The sequence below is a fragment of the Herpailurus yagouaroundi genome, unplaced genomic scaffold, assembly GCF_014898765.1.
Source record: "Herpailurus yagouaroundi ecotype Mexico unplaced genomic scaffold, PumYag 161, whole genome shotgun sequence".
In the NCBI taxonomy this organism is placed as follows: domain Eukaryota; kingdom Metazoa; phylum Chordata; class Mammalia; order Carnivora; family Felidae; genus Herpailurus; species Herpailurus yagouaroundi.
In genome coordinates this window covers 9,135,945-9,158,855 of record NW_024412402.1, presented here as the reverse complement: position 1 = coordinate 9,158,855, position 22,911 = coordinate 9,135,945, and the positions used below count along the sequence as shown (strand labels likewise).

General features: G+C 46.8%; 1 protein-coding gene across 7 annotated transcripts in view; it reads left to right on the top strand.

Annotated features, from left to right (window-relative positions):
* The window catches only part of SIK3 (SIK family kinase 3), a 247,582-nt gene that overhangs the window by 204,213 nt on the left and 20,458 nt on the right, over positions 1-22,911 (top strand). For 2 of the 7 annotated variants that reach the window (XM_040483121.1, XM_040483118.1), the window contains exons 7-15: positions 10,129-10,247; positions 10,796-10,906; positions 11,147-11,290; positions 11,725-11,802; positions 12,243-12,352; positions 13,669-13,822; positions 14,086-14,241; positions 17,363-17,433; positions 19,707-19,850. In XM_040483121.1, the coding sequence (XP_040339055.1) occupies positions 10,129-10,247; positions 10,796-10,906; positions 11,147-11,290; positions 11,725-11,802; positions 12,243-12,352; positions 13,669-13,822; positions 14,086-14,241; positions 17,363-17,433; positions 19,707-19,850 (1,087 nt within the window). The remainder of the gene's footprint in view (positions 1-10,128; positions 10,248-10,795; positions 10,907-11,146; positions 11,291-11,724; positions 11,803-12,242; positions 12,353-13,668; positions 13,823-14,085; positions 14,242-17,362; positions 17,434-19,706; positions 19,851-22,911) is intronic. The other 5 variants (XM_040483119.1, XM_040483122.1, XM_040483123.1 and 2 more) reach the window with 5 other exon arrangements.

Sequence of the window (22,911 nt, the reverse complement as noted above, 5' to 3'; positions counted from 1 at the left end):
CTGCTTCTCGAGCTGTCGCAGAAGATGAGCCGTTGCCTGGCCACATGTGTTGGCAGCCTCTCTGACACTCCCTCCCAACTGAGGGAAAGCCAGCAACTTAAATATTTCGAGCACCAAACTCATTAAGTGCCAGTGTATTTTTTTAAACCATCAGAGGCCTACTTCCTCAAGCCTAGTTTGTCTTATTCACCAGTCATGCTACCTGCTAGCACATATTGTAAGATCAGTCATTTATTTAACTGAAGGAAAATTACTTTGCAGTGGAAAACCTGCCGCGACAGCAAGCGCAGAGAGAGATCTCTTGTGGACAATATTTTTGAGTCCTTATTGATTAGACTTCATTGTGCCGTAATTAATTGTAATACTGCATAAGCATTTTATCACTGGGAACACAAGACCCAGGCTTACATAATGCTTCTGATGGAGACTGTATTGTACAGCCCCTGCCAAAAAGCTTGCACTTCAACGCAGCAGCTCTGCCCTGATTGGCTCCCTCATCAACATCCGCACAGCATCGTGCTTGGCTAAAAGCACTTTGCTTAGAGGGACCGGGCCAGGAGATTAAAGTCGCTCATCCGCCAGTCTCCATATCCGAAGGGGCTCAGCATCCTCAAGGCGGCTCTCATACATTTTGGGGTATATTCCACTGCCAGTGAGAAAATCCGTGTAGCGCTTTCGTGTTCGTGAAAGCAGAAATCACAAATGGTGTCAGGGAGGAGGCTGGATCTACTCCAGAGTTAAGCAGGCGTCCCCTAATTTTACCTATCATAATGGGAAACCATGGGTACATACAGGTGCTGCCTTATTTATCATTATCACTTTCAGGCAAACCGTCTCTGAGCTTATGTCAACCCCTTGGAGGAAAATAGAAAAAGGGAGGAAGTTCTAAGTGGAAGGACTCCAGAGGTTTAGGTAATACCTAACATTCATTGAACGCTTTCTTTGGACCAGGTGCTGTTGCATTAACTCGTTTTATATTCAGAACTACCCCCGTGAAGTAGGCTGACTACTGTCATTTGATAAGCAGGAAAATTGAAGCATGGTAAGGTTGAGTAACATACCCCCAATCACACAGCTGGTAAGCGGCAGAGCCGAGATTTGAACACTCGCAGTCTGGCTTCGGAAACCGCCTGACTGTCTTTGATGGTATTTGAATTCTCAAGAAATACGCATCTGCCGAGTTATTCCAGGTATCAAGAGAGTCCTGGGGTGGATACCTTTGTCCATCTACATCTGGATTATGTATTGAAAAAAGAGTTAGTATCATGTACTCTACATTGAACTCTGGAGTAAAACTAAGGCAGAATTTTGCTCTACTCTAAGGATTGACATTAGTACTCAAAAACCTATTTGAATAATGATATGACAGTACAAGCAACAAAAACTTGTTTTACTGTGAACCTCAAACAGGACAGCCTCTAGTGAGACCCTCTAGCCAGCGGGGTGTCTCCCAGGTCGGGGCTGGAGATGATTGTCGGCCTCTCCAGCCTGTAAGCCAAAACCCCCTGATCTCTGAAGCTTCATTCTGCAGCATCCCAGCCACCTAGGAAAACTAGCACCCAGGGAAAGTTCAAGAAAGAGGTGGTGGTTTTCTAATGAATGGAGATATATGGGCCACCCACTTGTTTTCCCATCAGTCTGGAAACACTGCTGAAACCAAAGAGAAAAGTTTCTCCTCCTAAGCTTGTTCATTCCCTACAAGAAGATTTTCTGACCAGCCCCATCACTATTTGCTCACTTGTGCCAGGCTACCTTCCTTGGGCCTCTGTGTTCAGCCATAGAAAGTGTCTCACAGGGTTTAGTTATAAGGAACTTACCATTTATTCCAGAACATTCTGATAACAATTTGCAGAAACTGGTGGTGCTGGGATCTGTATTCAGATCCAGCACTCTCCATTTTCTTGTCTGATCTCATACTGTTGGACTGTTCTCCGAGGAATTTTACCGAATACTTCAGTCCTGGGACTCCCAGTTTTCTTTCCCCAAAAGAATGGAAAGCAAATGATTTCAAAACAAGACATTTTTTTTTTTCCTCAATGCCATTCTAACACAAGAGGAGCTGATCTCAATGCTTGTTTTTTATGAGTCATCTAATTACAGCCAACACTGTTGTAGATTGGGTTCCATTACAGTTAATTTCAAGAACATGTATTTTCTTTGGTTATGTAAAACTGTGGTATTGCCTATTTCTTTAAATAAACCCCCTTAACTAATTTGCAGGTTGGGGATGTTTATATATTTCTGTTGTGACGGTAATGTTTCACAGTTGAATTTGTGGAATAAAAAGCCTTCCGATCCCTACAGCACCATTGTTCCAGCAATAGGCAGTATAACAAAATTTCACGGCAACAACACCAAAAACATGTGTTTTGTATGATCGTGTTTAACATTTATGCAGTCTCTCAATACATCTATGGGGTAGCATATTCAGTGTATTTACACATAGAAATAAATGTCTTATTTCAAGACCATTTGTCTACTGTGTTTAGATTTTAAAATAGTCACCGTATAAAGCAGGTTTGACCTTAGCTGACAGCTGACAATGACAGGGTTTCCTTGGGTGTATTTAAAAAATGTCACTTCTAGGTCTTTGTCTTTGGGCAGAGCGAGGGTCCCTAACTCAGGCCAGCTTCTTAACCAAAAGAAGATGTCTTGGCAAAAACACCTCTGATTTCTTTTTGATTTACTTTTTAATTATTTCTATAGGCTCATAATGTTATAAGACAGACACACTATTTTAGCTGTGATTAAGACAGGACTAGGACATGATGACAGACTCTATTTTCTTTTCATTATGAAGAACAGTATGTTTTGTGCATGGTTTTCCTTTTGGGGAAAGGCAGATAGCATTAAAGAGGAGCTTGTGAGGCACAAACATGTGTCAGTCCAGAATATGTACAGTAAGGGCTCTGGTCAAAGCCATATGGCTCCATCCAGAGACTGTCCTTGTGGACCATTCATCTGTCTTGTCCAATTTGTCTGCTATCATAGTATCTTTTCTCCCCCAGACTGGTACCCAAGCTAGGCAAGGCAAATGGCTAACAGAATCTGACAGTATATGACATAGTGTCCTTCTTCCGAAAAGCGTGAAGACTTTAGTGCCATTTAATTTAAAAAAAAAAAAAATACAAGGTTATTCATTTTCCAGGCAGCAGACGTTTTAGAGATTTTAGTAGCCAATTTATTTGTGTTTCCATTCCGGATTTTGAGATTTGAGAAAAATAGAGCCCTCTTTGCAATTGGAATTGTGCTGGGGAATTAAACATTTTATTAAGAACTTTGTTACAATTATTGAAGATAAAGAACTCTCGGGCTGAGTGCTTTGGAATTACCTTTGAACACACCTGGTCTCGACCAGAATGTCCTCAACGTGAGATGCCTTCTCGTGTCCCCTTCTTCCAAGCACCTGGAAGAAACAGGAATTTCCTGAGTAATTGCTTCTTCCTTGCATTCTTCCCATGCCTCCTGGCACACAGATGTCTTCTGTTCCCCCGGCTCAAAGCAGTTTTATGTGGTCAGAAAGAATCTATGACTCAATTTCTTTCAGACCATTCCTCTGCCCTCAGAGCTGAAAGTGATTGCCTTGCCCTGTCCCATACTTTGGCATCACATGAAGGGCTTTGGCGATGGTCGGCATTCCCTCCATCTGTAGGATCGGCCTGAAGATTCTGATGATTCAGTTCCGCAGATCCCTGCCCACCCCTTCTCCTTGTCTGTGGCGCCTGGGTTGAGGAACCCTATTGTTTCTGGCTTTCCAGCAGGCTCCAGCAGCAGCAGCAAGAGTGTGTGCACGGAGTTCGCTCTTGGCTGGAGCAGTGAAATCGTCACCATCCAACTCGCCATTCTCCCTCGATGTTGTTTGCCAGTTAGTTTGTAGCCTCCTGACCATGAATGTTTTATGAACTTGGCTTGTAGGTGGCTCTGTCATGATGGAACCCGTGGTGATTACATGGCATTTGATGATCAGAAAAGGAAAATTGATTTGCTTTGCTTTTTTTAAGGATATGCTAGCTACTAAGTAGAACATCAAGCATCAATTTATTTTAGGTGCTATATGGGTTACAAACTCTGGCCTTGGAGTAAGACTGACCAGAATTTGTATCCTGGCACAGGATACCAGGATTTGCCTGTTATATTCAGGTCAAGTTTCTTAACTTCTGTGATTTTTAATTTCTTTATCTGTAAATGGGTATGATGGTAATAGGCGTTTGTGAATTAAATGCTTAATTAACTTCAAGTGTTTCTTACTCTGCCTAGCCTCTAAGTGCTCAATAAATGTTAGTAATTATTATTAAATAGTATTTTTGAAGGAATTGGTCTATTAATCTTGCATTCTCTCTCTCCCTATGGTGGTTTTGACTCTTTTCTCTCACCCTCACCCTGTTAACGTGCAAAAGATACAGTGTTAATTCTTGCAGGCACATCCACGGGGTTTATGGAAAAGACTTAGCTGCTAGGTGTTGTTTTATTTCATTGCAACAGAACCTCGATGCTGAGGCCCCGCCTGCACGCAGATGTCTACTCGAGCACCCGTCTGATTCACAGGTTATATTCTCAGGGAACATCAGTGAGTTAGGGACCCTGTAACTCAACTTTGTGTGAGACAAAGGACCCTAAAGCTGCAGGGGAAAGCCCCGGAAACCGTCTGACCTAGGCTTTTGCCCCCAAACACTGCCACATCTCAGTCTGCTACAAAATGACAGTTGTCTGCTCTTTGTGGTGTGAAGCGTGGAGAAGGCCCGTTCTGTTGCGGTTTCTCAGAATCCGATGAGGAAGGTTGTTTGAAGGAGCGGTGGCCGGCTAGTCTAGCGTCTCGTAGTCCAGTATCGATCGTGTCGGCGTTCTGGGGGGCGTGTTCCGTGTCGGGTGTGGTAGGCGCCGTGGCCGCACAGCTCAGGCAGACCCTGGCTCTGTCCTCGCATCATGCTGGGAGCCCTTCTGATGACATCTCAGGTACCGGCCTCTAATTAAACGTGTCTGGTGATAATGATGCTATTTCACAGGACGCGGATCATTCCCTTTTCACAGTTACATGGTTTTCGGGCCTGGAGGGGGACTGAGGAGTTCATCCTACCTGGTTGCTTCTGGACTTAACTTTGCAAGCGAACTCCTACTCAGAACACTAACCTGACCGGCGGATATAACATCAGCCGTACTGCACGTGTGGCCTTGCTCACCTCACGGCCCTTCTCGCTCCCCTGAGAGGCCCCCTCCTCAGATCCCTAAGACCCTGGCCCGGGAGTTTGGATCAAGTCTCACAATTAGAAAGACGTGTCCCAAAGTGAACTTGCTACTTCCTGATTATCTCGATCCAGGCCCCTGGAGCAGCATGGTATCAATCCACTTTGTTTTCTTTATAAAAGCCCTTCCCATACTTGAAGGACACCCTGTACACCCCTGGCTGCTGCACATACACCTTCTCTTCTCCAGGGTAGATCAACCCCGTAGCCTCTCACCTGTCTTCAGGGGCCATGTTCTCAGACTTTGAGTCCAGAAATTGAGTTTTCGTTTCTTCTCCTGGCCTCGAAACTTCTTTAACTCTCTTTGGTGAATTTGACCTTGGTTTTTAATTCCCCTTCCCCATCCTTTACTTTAGCGCCCCCACCCCTCCACACCCCAGGCCAAATACTTTCCACCCCTTAGAGAAAACTGTTTATTATCAAGTTTCAAAAAGAAGGAAGGTGTTTGAGACCCGGTCCCCTCAGATGGAATTGCGCTGGCAGTCTCCACTAATTCCCATTTGAGGACCCAGCCCATCCAGCAGCTCCCTCTCCAGAGAGTCATCCAAACACCCGTCAGCGCCGCAGGGTAGGGCCTGAGCGGAGCATCCCTGTTAGCATTCTGTGGGCAGATCGAGTTTCAGGGCCCGTGGCCATTCACACTGTCGGGGTCGGGGTCGGGGTCGGAATCGTGCATGGGGCAGATTGAGGCGGCGGCTGCAGGGACCCCTCACTGGGCTGGCGCACACCAACACTAAGAAGCGCTTCGGTCTCCTTGCCTGTCCAAGGGAGGGATCCAGGGATGGGGCCGTTTTTGACATTAAACTAGAGCACTTTGGCAGCTGGAAAAGTTGACGTGTGTGCCCTTTGATCTGAGGCCCTGTCTTCTTTCCACTCATTTGAATCGACTGTCCCGTGGTTTATTGTGGAAGTAGGTTTGGGGCATTGATTGCCTTTGTCTTCACCCTCTGTCCATATTTTCTGTAGAATGGTCTGTTCAAATCTAGCTTGAATTGAATTTCACGAGCTGTGTAGGAAGTAGGAGTTGATGATAATATCTGGCTTTCTGCATTTTGTCATGTTTTACCATCTGTGCAACACATGGAAAGTGAGATTTCTGTTCCTTTGCACGCTGGATATTCTGGAGGGCACACGTGATAAAAACTCTGGTCTCTTAGGTATTTTCACTGTCACCAAGAAGCCTTAACCTGGGACCCATAGACGTCAGAGAAACCCGTGGCATGATTTGGGGGCTCCTTGAACAGAACGAAATTACGTGCAATTTTTGTGTGTGTATAAATTCTTGTTCGCATTTTTCTGGGGAATTTCCAAGGCATCTGAAATCAAATAGGTGATGAAGGATGGCTGAATACAGGTTTCAGGATCCCGAATTGAGCTAGCTACATCTTCAAAGCAAGGCTGATTATATTGGTGTTGATTTCTTTTGTTTTTAAGGAAACTACCTTGGAAATCCTGTCTTAAAGCAAGCCTGTAACTGAACGTCTTTCTGACTCGGTCATTTGGTAGAGGACTCACCTTTCGTGCACCACACACTGTGTGGAAACTGAAAGAAGACGGAAGAGTGCCATCTAGAGGCCCTAGCCATAACTTCACCGCTTTCGAATCCGGCACAGGCCTCCCCACTACCTGGGGGTCTTTACTTGTAGTAACTTTTTAAATTAAGAACTTGTTTTCCCTCCCAGGTGGTAGCAGATCATAAAGGTGTGTGTCAAAGATATTTATAATCTGTACCATTGCTGCACTTGTGGGGTATAGCCTGGCTCCCCTGGAAACGTAATTTTAATACAAGTGTGATGTGGATGGCGTGTACTCTATTTCCTAGGTTCTTTCCTAAACCTACAGGTTTTAGGGTCTACGCTGCATTTGACTATATTTTTAATTATAAGGCAAGAACAAGTTGGTGCCTGCTCTAAAATCATTTTGATATAGGGACTTTCCTTTTTGTATTTTCTTTCAAAGTTAGAGTAAATTTAAAATGGAATAAATTGTCTTAATTATTCTCTGTATTCCTTTTAAGATTTAGAACAGTGTTTGCCAAATGGTGCAGAAACTGTGGGGCTGCAGAGTTGAATTCACTCCGGAAAAATAGATCAAACAGAATTAATATCCACACAAAGGGTGGTCGAGAGCATATCTGTTTAGTCCCAGCCCCGCCGTTACTCTGCAGTGTTGAGCACGTTCCCGTGTTTCCTCTTTTATAAAGGGGGCTAATAATAGAAGCTAATTTAGGGCTGTTGTGAAGATTCAATGAAATAAAGTTGGTAAGCACAGTGACTTGTATACAGAAAGTCTTTTAAAATCAGCACCGATTTGTCCTTGCTCTTACCACAGGCCAGTTTTATCTTCGGGACCGCTGTAATGAAATGGAAACAGACAGTTTTGAGACCTATATCTTACAGGGAATTTCACAGGTTTTTTTTTTTTTAAGTATCTTTTTTGTAATTGAAGTGTCACTAACATATAATACTGTAGTAGTTTCAGGAGTACAACATAGTGATTCAGCATTTGTGCGCATTACCAGTGACCACAAGAAATCTAGCTGCCTACCATCTGTGACCCTGTGAAGTTGCTACGCTATGTTTTTGAAGTTTTAATTTATTTAAGTAATCTTCACACCCAGCGTGGGGCTCGAACTCCCAACCCTGAGATTAAGAGTCGCTCGCTCTTCTGACTGAGCCAGCCAGGTGCCCCTAAAGTTGTAACACTGTCATTACCTATACTCCCAATGCTGCATATTGCTTCTTTGCTTCCTACTTATTTTATAACTGGAAATTTGTGCCTTTTATCCCCCTTCCTCTATTTCATCCACCTCCTCACCCCCCTCCCCAGAACTGTAGTTTTAAAAAGCATTTTCACAAACATAACCTTGTTTGATTAGGATTTCCATAAATATTCATATACTCCATAGCTATTGATTCAGCTCCTTTTAGGTATAAAAACCATCTCTGCTATTGGGGGTTTGATACTGGAAACATCGCTAAGAAAGACCTGGGCCTCACACTGTGGTCGGGGTAGCTGGACAACAAAGAAGTAAATAAGGTGGTTTCAGAAGAAGTCATTTGTGTGGAGGGAATTCGTGTGGTGGACTGGAGTGACCGGAGGCCCACTTTAGACTGAGTTGGTGGCCAGGGAAGAACTCTCTGAGCAAGTGGCATTTAAGTTCTCTCCTGAGTGGCAAGGAGCCAGCGGTGTGAAGGTCCAAGGAAGCAGCAAGTGCAAAGGCTACCGTGGGGAGTGTGCTAAGCACAGGCACGGCCCAGAGAGATTGCCGGTGCCGCTGGAGCTCCGTGAGCAGAGGGAGTGTGGCAGAACGTGAGGCCAGGGGCAGAGATGGTGGCCTCTGGGTCCAGGACTTTGGACTTCATTCTCTGGTTGTGGGAAGAGACTGGAAAGTTGTAGGCGAGGTCGTGCTAGCTCAGATTTACGTCTTAGACACAGGCCCTTTGCTTCTCCCTGGAGACCAAATTGTCAGGGAGCAAGGGTGGAAGTGGAAAGACCAGCTAGGAGACTTTTGCAGGAGTCTAAGCAAGAGACGGTGGTAGCCTGGACGAGGATGTTAAATGAATGGCTCAGGAGCTTGGGTCCCGTCCACAGCCACGCGCAGTCCAGAGGCAGCATGGCGCGTGGTTAAAGGGCGCCAGCCGAAGCATCAGACTCTCAGCTTTGGGATCTGACTCACTGTGATCTTGGCCACGTGTCTTGACTTCTCCGTGACTGTGTTTTACCATCTCTAAAACAGCAGTGACGATAGTGCCTTCCTGCTTAGGACTGCTGTGGGGATGAGGTGAGAGGAGAGGAGTTGTTCCAGGCTCCAGAGACCGTGTGTTAGTACTGCTCTTCTTTTTTTTTTTTTTTTTTTTTTTTTTTTTTTTTTTTTTAAATTTTTTTTTTTTTTTGTCAGAGAGAGATAGAGCGTGGAGGGGGGGCGGGGGCAGAGAGAGAGGGAGACACAGAATCGGAAACAGGCTCCAGGCTCCGAGCCATCAGCCCAGAGCCCGACTCGGGGCTCGAACTCACGGACCGCGAGATCGTGACCTGGCTGAAGTCGGACGCTTAACCGACTGCGCCACCCAGGCGCCCCAATTAGTACTGCTCTTCTTATCATCGCCGCCGTCTTCGACACAAGCACTACTCCCGCGTCATCCTCGATACCCCCAGCTTGCAGATGCCAACACTTAGCGGGTGGTTTTGAAATCAGAATATAGGTTCCTTGACTGTGAGTCCGTTGCACTTTCTGTAACATAATATGTAGTATGAGCCATCCAAGAAAATACTCACCTGAATCTCCATAGTTCCGAGCCCAGTTGTGTGCCCTTGTGAGTGTTTAAGTAAACATCGAGAAGATGACAAGTAAGGCAAGCAACAGAGTCCCTGTGTGGGGTAGGGAGCGTCCTGTGCCTCTCCTCCGACACCTCGGACCACTGGAAATTTAGAGTTTGAGGTTGGAAGAGCGCTCTGGACACCACGCCAGAAGCATTAGTATGCACGTAGTAATATATATAGGAAGGTAGAACTAAATGTTTTGAGAGCTTTGTAAGATACTGTATCTCTTTAGAGGACACTCCATTATTCATTAATTGTGTCAAGTGGGGCTGTACATCATATAAACAAATGAAACTCATGGATTATCCCTAGACTGTCTGGTCAGACTTTTAACGAAGGTATTAACCCCACTGCCTCTTTCCTCCGCCTCTTCCTGCCTTTGCCCAGTCCCTTGTGGAGTAAGTGGTGAGGTAAGGAGCAAGAGAGACAAATTGGAAGCAAGGAGCTGGAAAGTCCATCTGCTTACCTTGCCTTGCCCCGAGCTCCTCGGCTGCATGGGTACCTCCCTTGTTGAGACTGAGCAAGGGACTGAACAAGAGACTGAGGCTCTTCTTGTCTGTTGCAGAGTGTGAGCACCTGATCCGCCACATGCTGGTGTTAGACCCCAGTAAACGCCTCTCGATGGAGCAGATCTGCAAGCACAAGTGGATGAAGCTAGGGGACGCCGACCCCAACTTTGACAGGGTGAGCTGGGTGCCGCTTGCCTCAGGAAGCTCCTCTCAGAGCCCCAGCCATCCCTCTTGCCCGAGATCGTCATCAGGCCAGGACCCAAAAAGATGGGTGCTGGGAACAGACTACTGTGTGCTACTCAAGCAGCAAGGGATGCATGCCAGCAAGAGGGAATTTTTAACCAGCTGAGTTGTTGGAGAAGAGTGATACCAGTCCCTCCTGCTTGTCCCCAAATCATAGTCCCTCCTTGGCTGTCGAAACAGCGCACATTTCTGGCTGCTCATCTACCATGGGGTATCTCCTTCCTCATGTCTGTGTGTTCGGTTCGGTGGCTTCTGTGGCATACCTTTATTTAAACCGTTATGGCCATCCCAAAGGACCTCAGGAAAATGGAGATCTTGTCTGCCTACAGCTGAGTATCTAGGACTTGCTTGCTCAGGGTTGTCTGAGGCCAAAAATATCCCAAGCTAGGGGGCATGGAACAGCCTGTTTATTATATACGGTATGCCGTCTTGACATGGTGAGTTGGGGCTTTGATAGCTTGCCTTTTTTTAATGTTACAGTTAATAGCTGAATGCCAGCAATTAAAGGAAGAGAGACAGATTGATCCCCTGAATGAGGAAGTCCTCTTGGCCATGGAGGACATGGGACTGGACAAAGAGCGGACACTACAGGTATCTCTAAAGGAGTGGAAAACAAAGTAAAGTGTAGCCGCTTTCCCTCTGTCCTGCCCTTTCCACGTTTTCTCCTCCCTGGGAACTTTAGTCTGTTTGTTTTCTTCCTGTTCTTCCTCTGCCCCTCAGTGAGCCTTGACCAGGAGATGCTTGGTCTTCTCCTGTACCATTGAAAGGGTTTTGGTTACTGACATGCCATTTCACCAGGGTTTTCCACTCTTTTCCCTTCTCTCTTGTTAGTCATTAAGATCGGATGCCTACGATCACTATAGTGCAATCTACAGCCTGCTATGTGATCGACATAAGAGACACAAAACCCTGCGTGTCGGAGCGCCTCCTAGCTTGCCCCGTGCCATGGCCTTTCAAGCACCAGTCAATGTCCAGGTGGGCAATAGCTTCAGTGACCTGATTCAGGACAAGTAACACAGGGGAGGAGGGGTGGGTACCCACTGCTCACTAAGTCTAAGAGAGTTACCTGTTCTTCCTTACCTCCATCCCCTCCCGTCTGTCATCTCTTCCCTGTCAAGCGGAGGTCAGAACCTTTCTTTGACAGAGAGGATGGAAAGATATTCCAGTACTCAGGATGGACAACAAGAGTTACGTTTTTTGTTTTGTTTTTTTTTTTTAAGAAACAGTCAATCATTGAGAGAGACTATTTTCTCTAAAGAATGCTTCCTTGTTGTAGCTCCTAAGGGCAGAAGAGCCAAAGACTCAGAGGTAGAAACATAGACTTTAGCAATCAAGAATCCTTTGAAAGACCATTGTTGTTTCCCTCTAGCACTTGAGGTAAGGGTATATACATATGTACCACTTTCCAGGCGGAGCAGGCCGGTGCCACCATGAACATCAGCGTTCCCCAGGTGCAGCTAATCAACCCTGAGAACCAGATTGTGGAGGCGAGTAGTGACCTCTGATGGGTGTCAGCCCAAACCATTTTCTTCCCCATATTGTTGCTGCTTTTCCTGGCTTCTTATTTAGAATTACCTTTCATTTCTTTTCTTTCTTTTTTTTTTTAATTAAAAAAATTTGGGGGGGGGGGTGCGGTGCGCGTGGGTGGCTCAGTTGGTTAAGCATCTGACTCTTGGTTTTGGCCTAGGTCACAATCTCACAGCCCCACATCGGGCTCCACACTGACAGCGCAGAACCTATTTGGGATTCTCTCTCTCCCTTTCTTTGCCCCTCCCTGCATGCTCGCTCGCTCGCTCTCTCTCTCTCTCTCTCTCTCTGTCCCTCCCTCCCTCAAAATAAATAAATAAGCTTAAAAATTTTTTTTAATTAATTATTTGTTTTGACTTACTTTTGATTTCTGATTTGATTGTATTTCTTTCCACCACAGCCGGATGGGACATTGAACTTGGACAGTGATGAGGGTGAAGAGCCCTCCCCTGAAGCGTTGGTCCGCTATTTGTCAATGAGGAGGCACACAGTGGGTGTGGCTGACCCACGGTGAGTATCTGGCCAACAGCCCTGACTCTGAGTTCCTATCATGGTTCCTTTTTCCTGCTTCATTGTGTTTCCCAGATGAGATCGAATCCAGTGGCCAAGACATGTATGTACCCAGTTCAGTGTCCCTGGTAGATACGTGGTAGGCCGATGGCCGCCATCACGTCAATTGATCACAATACTTTGGTGAAGAGCATGGTAGCATCTTGGCTCACAGATGGCTGTGAGTCATCACAGTCATCACATTGACTTGGCTCTAAGTCAAATAAAAGTACCCCTTAAAATTCATCTGAGTTTGACGTCTTTCAGAGATGTTGTTTACTACATGTTCTAATGTAAAACTCAACTAGGAAGGGATGACTAATGATACGGCGTAATTTATGTAAGTTAAGAATTAAACTAAGTGAACAAGGATCCAAAACCATACCAAATAAGTACCAGTTTCCCAAAACATTTTCCCCAAACAGTCCTTTAGCATGATGCCCTCACAAGGGGAAATGTACCGAAGGCTGGCTCTGTCTGTGTTTGTTCTGCATTTGAAGACTTTCAACGTTAAAAATAGCCTTACCTCTTTTCTGGATATTTCCTCTACTCTGTTGGGAAGGGGAGGTTAGAGCAAGAGTTCTCTTGAGAGTTCAATTAGGGGCAAAGCTAGTGTTCTTATGAATTCCTTTTTCCTCTGAGCGATTTCCAAAAAAGCCTCCCGAGGCCTGCTGATTGCTTGCTTTACGTTTCTCATTCTCGGCCTGTGATCAAACAGGCAACAGGGGAACATTCTGGCTACGAAGACTGTCAGCTGCAGAGGGGTGGAGTCCTGTGTCACTCTGTCAGTGGAAAGATCTCTTATTTGAAAGCATGCTGTAAACCTCACTGTTGGAGCATGAGAGCCCTGCACATCCACTACTTATCTGTCCCATCAGGCACTGACAGGAGTAATTACATTCTTTCCCTGGTGAATCAGTTGCTACTTCGGGAAGCCATTGTTTCAGTGGATGGTCTGTGTCCTCCAGAAACTTGCTGTTCACCTCCAGGCTTTGAAAACCCGAACTGGACCGGTGCCACTATTTCCTCTTGGCTCAAAGCTATTGGTTGTACATGAGAGGTCAATGAAGAATAGCAAGCCCCAGTCCCAAACAGTAGAATGGCAGAGAGCCAGATTCCATACACTAGGCTCCTCCTTGCTTTGGGGCCTTAGAAGTACAAATTGAGGAGGAAAGGAGAGAAGTGAAATATGTTGTGCTGAACTTAGTAGTGTCATCAGTTTGGGGATCCGAGTAAGAGCATTAACCCACCTCCTCTGTCGTCCTGTTGCCTTCCAGCACGGAAGTTATGGAAGACCTGCAGAAGCTCCTGCCTGGTTTTCCTGGAGTCAACCCTCAGGCCCCATTCCTGCAGGTGGCCACTAACATGAACTTCATGCACAACCTGCTGCCCATACAAAACTTGCAACCAACTGGACAGCTTGAGTACAAGGTACCTGGATGTGGGAGAGGACTTGCCCCGTGGAGAAACACATTTGAGCTTCCTCTGAGAGCCTTTGAGGGACCTCGCCCAGGATTTAAGGGTATCCTTGTAGCGAAGGCTGATTTCTCTTGCACAGCAGCTTGGGTGACAGGGAGGATCAGTCTGTACATACTTGAAGGATCCCCTCATTTCAGTGGGCCAGAGTACTGGTCTCTTCTCCCTCCCCCTTTCCCCTCTCACCGCTCTGTCCTGCCCACTTGTACTTGCGACAGGAGCAGTCCCTCTTACAGCCTCCCACCCTACAGCTGCTGAATGGAATGGGCCCCCTCGGCCGGAGGGCATCGGATGGAGGAGCCAACATCCAACTACATGCCCAGCAGCTGCTGAAGCGCCCACGGGGACCCTCCCCGCTTGTCACCATGACACCAGTGAGTAGCGGCACAGGGCCCGACCGACTTTCTCAGAGACTTTTGATAAAGAAGTTGCGGGCCTACGGCTGGGAACCCAAGGTCACCAACCTAAATATTGGAATGTCCTCTTCCTCTAACGTCTGATGCTCAGCGTATTCCCATTTTCTTCAGGCTTGTAGGATTTTCCAGACTTAACGTGTGGCGAACTCCTTTACTTAACCAAAGGGTTACTACGCTGAAGCCTGTTTCCTCAGTGGGCCACTTACAGGCCCCCCCACCCACCCACCTTGAGTGCTGCCACAGCCTCGCAGGCCACAGTGAGTCGCAGTGGCCTGACTTACACAGCCCTCGCCCCGTGACTCCTCCCTGCCAGAGGGCGGCGCCTAACCGTTTTCTCTAGAATGCACTGCCCTTTACACTGGCTTGCAAGATTATCTTGTCACCAGCCCTCTCTCCTTGATTAACACTACTTCACATTTTCGGTACGACCTGGATTAGTCAATTATTTGGCTTCCATAAACTCTAACCTAGTCAGTTGGTATCTCTCAGCCCCATCTTTTTTATTTTATATGTATATAGAGAGATACACGCACGCACACATAATGGTAACCTTCAAAGATTCTTTTCCTTCCCTGGGTTCTGGTTATTTTCCTGTCGTAGGTAAACTCATTCTTTCATTCATTCGTTCAGTCCTACAGCACCCCATGATTGGGTGCTAATTACATCCATAGCCCTTACTAGGTTTTTAGGGCTGGGCTTCTCAACATACCTCTTGCTGAGGACCTTTTTCCCCCTTCAATCCATCATGGGATTAATACCTTTGTAAAATACAAAGAAGTGAATGATCAGAGAAATAACAATTTTAAAACATACAACATACAAGGCTAGATTGTCAACAGACAGAATTGCTCTGTTAAATTGCTCTAAAGGTTTCTAAAAGCTTACTCTTTATTTCTGTACTAACTTTACCATGGATTGGTAACAAAACACTTTGTGGACCCACACGGGTCCGTGGGCCACACTTCCAGTAACAGGGCTATCGGGAAAAGGAAGGATCAGCATATGTGAAGTGTCGGAATAATAGTAAAAAGCCATGTGTGATTAAGTGCCAGAGTGAGTGTTGTGGACTAGGCTGTGGCAGAGGCATTCAGGGAAGGACAAGAACAATGTAGGTTATGAAGGATCGGGAACAGCTCTGTGGGAGGTAGAGTGACATACTCTGTCCACTGTAACTTTTTGCCAAGGTCACTAACAAACTTTTGTTGATAGATCTGGTGGGCATTTTTAATCTTTATCTTTTTGGCTCTTCCCAACCGTATTAGTCACCGCTGACCATTTTTTTCTCTTTAAAATACTGTCTTCTTTTGGCTTCTGTGATACTACATTCTCATTTTCTTCCTGCCTCTCCTTTTCCGGTTCCTTTTTCTGCTTGTTCCTTAAAGTCCGTGAAACCCACATTTTATCTTAGGCCCTCTTTCCATCTCATTTTACACACTCTCTCTGGATGATCTTGTCCACTCGCATAATCTCAGTTACCGAGTGATTCTTCAGCTCAGAACCCTCTTCTCTTCTGCATTGTCCACTTCGCACAGCTGACTGCCTCCGGCAGAGGTTTAGTTGGTTATCCCAGAAGTCCTCACAATTTTAATTCGACATGTCCTCAAATGACTGCGTGTAACCTGTTTCTCCTCCTGGGTGACAGTGACTGGCACTGTTGTTCTCCTGGTTACACAAGCTAGAAATGTGGGATCTGTCTTAACTCTTCCCTCTCCCTCATCCCTGTATCAAGTCAGTTATCCAGTGCCTTACTTCCGTCCTCCACCGCTCCTTCCGGAAGTCGCTGTCATCCTTTGCCGAGATTGACACAGTGGCCTCCTAACTAGCTTCCTTGCCTCCGGTCTTGTCCCCTAATCCCCACCACCAGCCCTTCTCACAATGCAACTCGAGCAAGCTAGCTTTCTAGAGTACAAATTTTATTAACATCATGTCCCTGCCTGAAATCCTTTAGTGATTCACCGCTGCCGCTCCTCAAAATATACTTCTTAATGTGGTATTCCAGGCCATTTATAACTGGCCACCGTATCCCTCTCCTGCCTCATCCATGGCCACTTCCTGCCTAACCCTGTTCACTCCAGCCTCAAGGAACTATAGTAAGGGATCTGAACACCCTAGCAGTATTTAAACATTGGAATTACTCCCAAAGTTTTTGTTTTGTTTTGTTGTGATCGTCCATTAAGAAAAAAAAAAAAAAAGGCTCTTTTGTGATCATGGAAGTATGACATTTTGCTCTAGTGCCTGAAGTATGGTGATTATGAGAGCCACCAGGCTGTGAGGAGCTATGAAGGATGTTCAGCACCCCCATCCTCATGTAGATGAGGACGTCACAATAATGCGTGCATCGTGGTGGTTCTCAATGCACGTGTGTGTTTGGGTGGGTGGCAGCTGTTGTCAAGCATTGAATCGCAACTGCACAATTATATGTGTACCAAAATGTGCTGTTAAGAAACCATCACGCTTTTCTGGCACTAGAGACATCTGAACACTGGTGATAACATTAATATGAAACAACAGGTCAGTGCCTAGACATTCCAGGTAAACAAGCTTCTACTGTATTTTCAGGTCCTCAGACACCTGCAGGCCTGCTCTTTTCTCTCAGCCTAGAAACCCCGAAGGCTGTGACCCTTTTCCTCCATGCGCGGCCAGCTCCTGTCTACCCTTCAGGTCTCAGATGAAGTGTTACATTCCCCCGAGATGCCGTTAGAGGACTTGGGCATGCTGTTCTGTAATTATCTGTTTACTTGTCTCTGTCCTCCACTGGACTGTAAAATGAGGGCAAGAACTGTATTTGTGAATTCACATTTTATCCTGGAACATAGTAGGCATTCAGCTCTTTGTTGGATGAATAAATGAATGAATGAAGATGACTCAGAGGAAGAAATCCAAATTAAAACCACCCGAGCGAGGTAAAAATGGAACGCTAGAAGGGCCTGTGAAAGTCCTGTATTATAACCCAGGGGTCCTGGGAAAGTTTCGTAAATAAGAAAATGAACAGAAAGGCCTGTCCCACGTCCGGTTTCTAGAATAAGAGCTCCTACGGAAGAAGCGCCACCTTGAGCTTTTCCTTCCTGTCTCTCTCCAGGCAGCGCCGGCAGTTACCCCTGTGGACGAGGAGAGCTCAGATGGGGAGCCAGACCAGGAAGCTGTGCAGAGGTAATGTGACATCTGGCAGTGCTCGCAGAGCGTCCTTGGGCAGGCTCCCCCTGCAACCAACGAAAGGTCACCTCTGCCCAAGGAGGTGGTACAGTGCAGCTTCAACATTTGTGTGGTCTCTTTGCTCAAGCCAGATGGCATGTTCCTCCCCTCATGGAAGTAACAGAAGACTACCCAGAAAATGTCATTTCTGTAAGCACCACTGGAAGTCCCCTAAGTGACAGCAATAACCATAAGAACTTTTTCTCTCCTCCCTCCTTCCTTACTTGCCCCCTGCCTTCATATTTGCAACTCTGATAGTATTCACCAGGCGCAAAGCCTGCTCCTACCTGCCAAGAACTGTTTACTGAAAAGGAATTGGCGATCTGGGATGACAGTGATCCTAGCTAGTCTGGCCATGGACCTCTGGCATGGACTCTTCCTTTCCAGGAGAATGAATGCCTCTCGTACTGTTTGCCGTGTGCTTCTTCCATCCCCTTGTACCAACAAAGAGATAATGAAAAAAGAATATGGGATTCGGGCCAGGGACAGATGCAGATATCCATTGTTTGCAGAACCTTGTTGAGAGATGCCTAACTCGCAGAGAGTGGCAGTGACCATCAGGCGTGCTGTACTGTTCACTTTACCTCAGCCCCCGTTAGCCGTGGTCTGCAGCCCCGTGCATGCCCCCCCACCCCCCCCCCCCCGTGGGAATTGTGTTTCTTATTTCCCGGGAAGGGCCGGGGCGGGGGTGGGGGCGGTTTGGACCAGAATCCAGCATGTATTCTCCCAGAAACACAGGTGTCCTTCAAGATTATATGTTTTTCCCTTGAGGGAAGTTGAAATAAAATGGTTTTCACGGGCTCTCGGGGAAACTTTGGGTGTCTTTATCAAATGGGTATGAAACCGCTGATGGCTTTCTCTTGGGCCAGTTGACATACCACCAATCACTCTATAGTCCGTTAACTGTTTTTAGCTTAAATGGGCAAAGTAGTTAAGAATGAAGCAAGACCACTTTTTAAGAACCTGACAGTTGCTGGCCAGTACTCTCTTCTTACCCCCAGCAGCTCTGTATGTGAGAGCTGCTGTTCAAAAAGAAGCTGGTCCCATTTGGAAAGAAGAGTGGAGAACAGGGTGTTGGCAGGCAGGTCAGCCAATAGAAGAAAAATTGTGGTAACCTTTTTTTTTCTTTTCTTTTTTCCCCTCTTGATGCTGTCGTTTCTATAGTTTGCTGATGGGCCCTGCTGGTGTCCTGGAAAAAAAACAAACAAACAAACTAGGAAACTTCCTGCCTTTCTACCGTAATGAATTAGATAGTTGCGTATCACTTTATCTTCTTTGTCTTGGATTTTACTTCCTCCGGCTCCACCTTCTTTTTTCTCGAGACCAACATTTAAAGGGTATTTAGATGGGGTACATCAGCCCATCAGTGCTGATGTAATGGGGAGGGATAATGCTTCTTCTGTGCACACCCAGGAAGAGCATCAGTGACAGGAGGAAGCCGTCAGCTAGATGAAGGGGGGCCCATAGCTTATGTTTGCTATTGACTAAGTAGTGGATCCAATAGATCATTAGAATAAAAGTCATTAGCTTGTCAATTCCTAAGCTTTTGAAACTTGAGTTTTTCTTGCCTTGCCTTTTTTCCCCCTAAAACCAATTCTGAACATTTCATGTGGTTTCATTTCTTCATCCTCTAGAGAACGTGGTTCCCTCGGGACGATGTCCGTGTTTCTTCTCTGATGATTGACTTACAGTCATGGGGCAGGAGGGAAGGGGGGTTTTGAAAGCGCTCAGCCACAGTTGGAAGGACTTACAAGTGAGGTCAGTCTCAAAACCCAGGGGCCTTTGGGATCTAAAGACTCCATGGAGCCCTTCTGAATATCTCTCTTGGCTCATCTCTAGGAATAACTCTTAGGGCTCATTTCCTCCGACTTGGATTTTGGAAATTTGGAGGGCAAAGAGGAATAAAATTAACAAGTGGGAAACAAATTCTTCTTTCAAATGGCATGCAGTAAGGAAAATCGATCTTCTTTGTGAGCTCCCATCTGTTTTCTCTCTTCTCTCGGTGGCTGCTCTCAGGTCCCGAATCCAGCCGCTGCAGCAGTAAGCCAGCTTTTGTTGGCCAGCTGAACGTGTCTCACTTCCATCCAGCCAGGGATCTGTTTGCCGCTGGGCCCTTTCTGAGCTCTGGCACGATTTCATTCTGAGTGCTTTGGATGAACTTCTGATGCTTCTTGCTGAGGAACATTCCTGTCTGTCTTTTTTACTATGAAATGTGTTCCTGCCTGTTGCAGGTACTTGGCAAATAGGTCCAAAAGGCACACACTGGCCATGACCAACCCTACAGCTGAGATCCCACCGGACCTACAGCGGCAGCTAGGACAGCAGCCTTTCCGTTCCCGGGTCTGGCCTCCTCACCTGGTACCTGATCAGCATCGGTGAGTAGCCACATGAGCTACATGAGCTCCTCGAGGCTCATCGGGCAGGCACCCTCCTTGCTGTGCTTCCAGTGACGGTGACCCGCATCGAGGCTTTAAACAGCATCCTGAGCTCACATCTTCTCAGCTCTTTTCACTAAGCAGTGCGCAGGGCAGTACGAGATTCTTCTTTCCCTTTCCCTTGTAGACATGTTTATGGTCTGCAGTTGATTCTCGTGATTCTAGGTGTTGACTCAGAGATGAGATTGAACCTGAAACCTGCAAGGAGGCCAGCTGGAAATGGGAGGATTTGTAGCCATATCGATAGACTGGGCCCTTAGTAACCCGTCACCTTCCAAAGCCTGAGCATTTCTTACCATGTCACCACTGAACAGTGAGCTTGGACATGGAGGAAGGACCATCCCTTTGTGAATGGTGGAGCAGAGATACTGCATTCTCTTGAGTGTTGTGCTCAAGAAGTCATTCTTGCAATAATATTCTGAAGGCTGAAATCTTTTACTAGGTCTCTGTTACATTTGTAATTCATCCTCTTGAAGAAATAACAAGCTTAAGCTTCCTGGCCAAGGAAACGTCATAAAACTGAGTACAAGTAAGCCTGGGAGCACAGGGGAGTGACCCCTGCCTCTGGCTTAAGAAGGTGACTACCTTCTGCAGACACTTCGACGACTACAGTTCTTAGCTGTGTCCACCCCAAAGCTGTCCCCCGTCTCATGGGCCACACTTCCCAAGCCACCATCGATTGCTAGAGCTCATTTTATTTCCATCTCGTTGGGAGGATGGTGAAAGCAGCCTTACTTGGGAAAGTTGAAAAGCAGTCGGGTTCCAAGGAAAGGAAGTTTGTGGATGCGTTGTTATTAAATCTGGTCGCCAGCTCACAACAGTGAGCTTGACAACAGTGTTTTTATTGTGACTAGTTCCCCGTCAGGCGTCCACACAATCAGCAGGGACAGGTGGACTCTGTGCAGACCGAGACATAATCAGTGCTGCGTTGGCAACTCTGAGAGAAGGCAGATAAGCTCTTCTAGACGACCGTGAATAACCGTAAAAATCGTCTGGTAGGGACTAGCAGGAATGGCGGCTCTCAAATAGAATGGTGTCCCTGGCCCGGAGAGACAGTGTTGTTCCGAGGAGAATCTCTCAGGACCTGCGCTGTGGGGGCACTGCACGGAAAGGTCCTCGGAGTAGTTATTGGAGGGCTGCCCCTCCCCACCCCACCCCAACCCCCGCCATAAATTTTCTGTGATTTCTCAACAGCTCTGAGCTCTCCACTGTTACCTAACAGAACCTCTGTCTCTTTGTTCCTCCTTGTTTCTGTCCTCCCTGCCTCCACAGCCTGACAGTTTTTTAGCCTCTGTCAGGGTCTGCAGTTGAGCTGAAGTCCGTCGGGTGTCCCGACTTGATTGAACGCGCTCCTCAGGAGATAGTCTTCGTGGGGAAACGTGAAGGTCGGCCCCTGCCCCACAGTCAGCCTTTATCGCGGAGTCTCGGGCCTGTTTACGCTTGTTTAGTGAGGAAGGCCACGGTGGCAACAGCCCCGTTTGTGTCATGGCTCCCTGTCAGGGCCTGGCCCACTGAAAAATCTGTCCGCCGTCTGCTTTCGTGTGGACGCTCTCGGTAGAGTGTTTCAAGGGTTTCCTGTGGTCAAGCGAGTTTGAATTGGAATGAACGTTCGATGAGTGGCACCTTGTGTGAGGTGGGGCACTGTTACAAACTGGTGTGTGCGGAGGGGGTTACTGTAAAAATATGGCAACACCAGAGACCGAAATCGGTCTTCAGAGGAAAAGAGAAACTTTGCAAAGCCGTAAAACACTGGACTTGAGCGGCCGAGACAGATTATTGAGTCCCTCTCATTTTCTGGAGGAAATGGCTTAAAAACAGCATAGACATCTGTTCTTCCGGGGTATAATTCATGAAGTCCAGTGTGGGGACAGAAGAGGGGTCTCCTCAACCTTTTCAATCCTGAAAGTATAATTTAAAATTAAAAAAAAAACAACAACTTATTTTAAGTGTAATTTAAAAAACGAACACAGAATGGATTTTTTTTTGAGGTGGGGAACCAAGTTCCTGTTTGAAAAGTGTAGTGGGAACATCAGCCTCATAGGAGGCTGTCCCGAGCTCGAACGTGATTGCTGATAAAAGTAAAACACAAATCGGTCTCGTCAGTGCTTCCGAAATGAGCAACTGCATCGGAACCGTCCCTCTCGAGTTTCTGTGCCGGACTGACCTGGGTCAGTCCTGAGCTTCTGGAAAAGTCATGAAACACCTGGGCCTGGGAGTTGCCACTCTGACAGAAGAGAGTGGGTTTTGTGCAGTCAGGTCGTATTCACCACCTGAAGAGCACAGCTTTCTGAGGGAATCCGAAACGGGTCCAGTGTCAGAAAATATTGAAAGCCTGAGGCTCTGATTTTAGGAGAAAACAGTATTATTTGCCTGCTTTGACTCCATACCCTCGAAGTAGAAACAAGACTAGGAAGTACTGAGATGTTCCTGGAAAGAGGCTTTCGTGATTGCTGCCTCTGGAGTGTGTCTGCCAAAGTCACGTGTCTTGTGTTACACCTGTGTGTCCGTGCTCATGTCCTGCGCCCACCTCTGTGCCGAGCTTCGGGTGGAGCCTGACCCCAAAGTCCTCCTTCGCGAAGGCAGGGCAGAGGGCTTTCCCCCGCGGCCAGGACCCCTGACTGCTCTGCACGCAGCCATCGGAGCCTCCGGGGCCCTCCCCGTCTGCATTGTATTTGAGCTCGCTGCTCACCCTGCTTCCTTAGCCTTGTTCTGCTTCAGTCCAGAGCGAGCAGCTAGCCAGGCGGTACAGCATTTCACCCATGGTTCAGTGTGATACCATCTCCGCCCTGGACATGAAACCCTGATCCTCTCCATCAGCTGCTGGAATGCTGCCTGGGCAGTCTTTTATCTGCTTACCTCAACCCATAAACATCTCGTTCTGATTAGGTGACAAAGGTGTTAGCGTCTGACTCTGATGCTGTCATTCTTTCTCTCTGTGAGATACTGGCTGTGCTCTGACTGAGCAGTGGGGTTTTGTAGGCAGTCCACACGATTCCTCTGT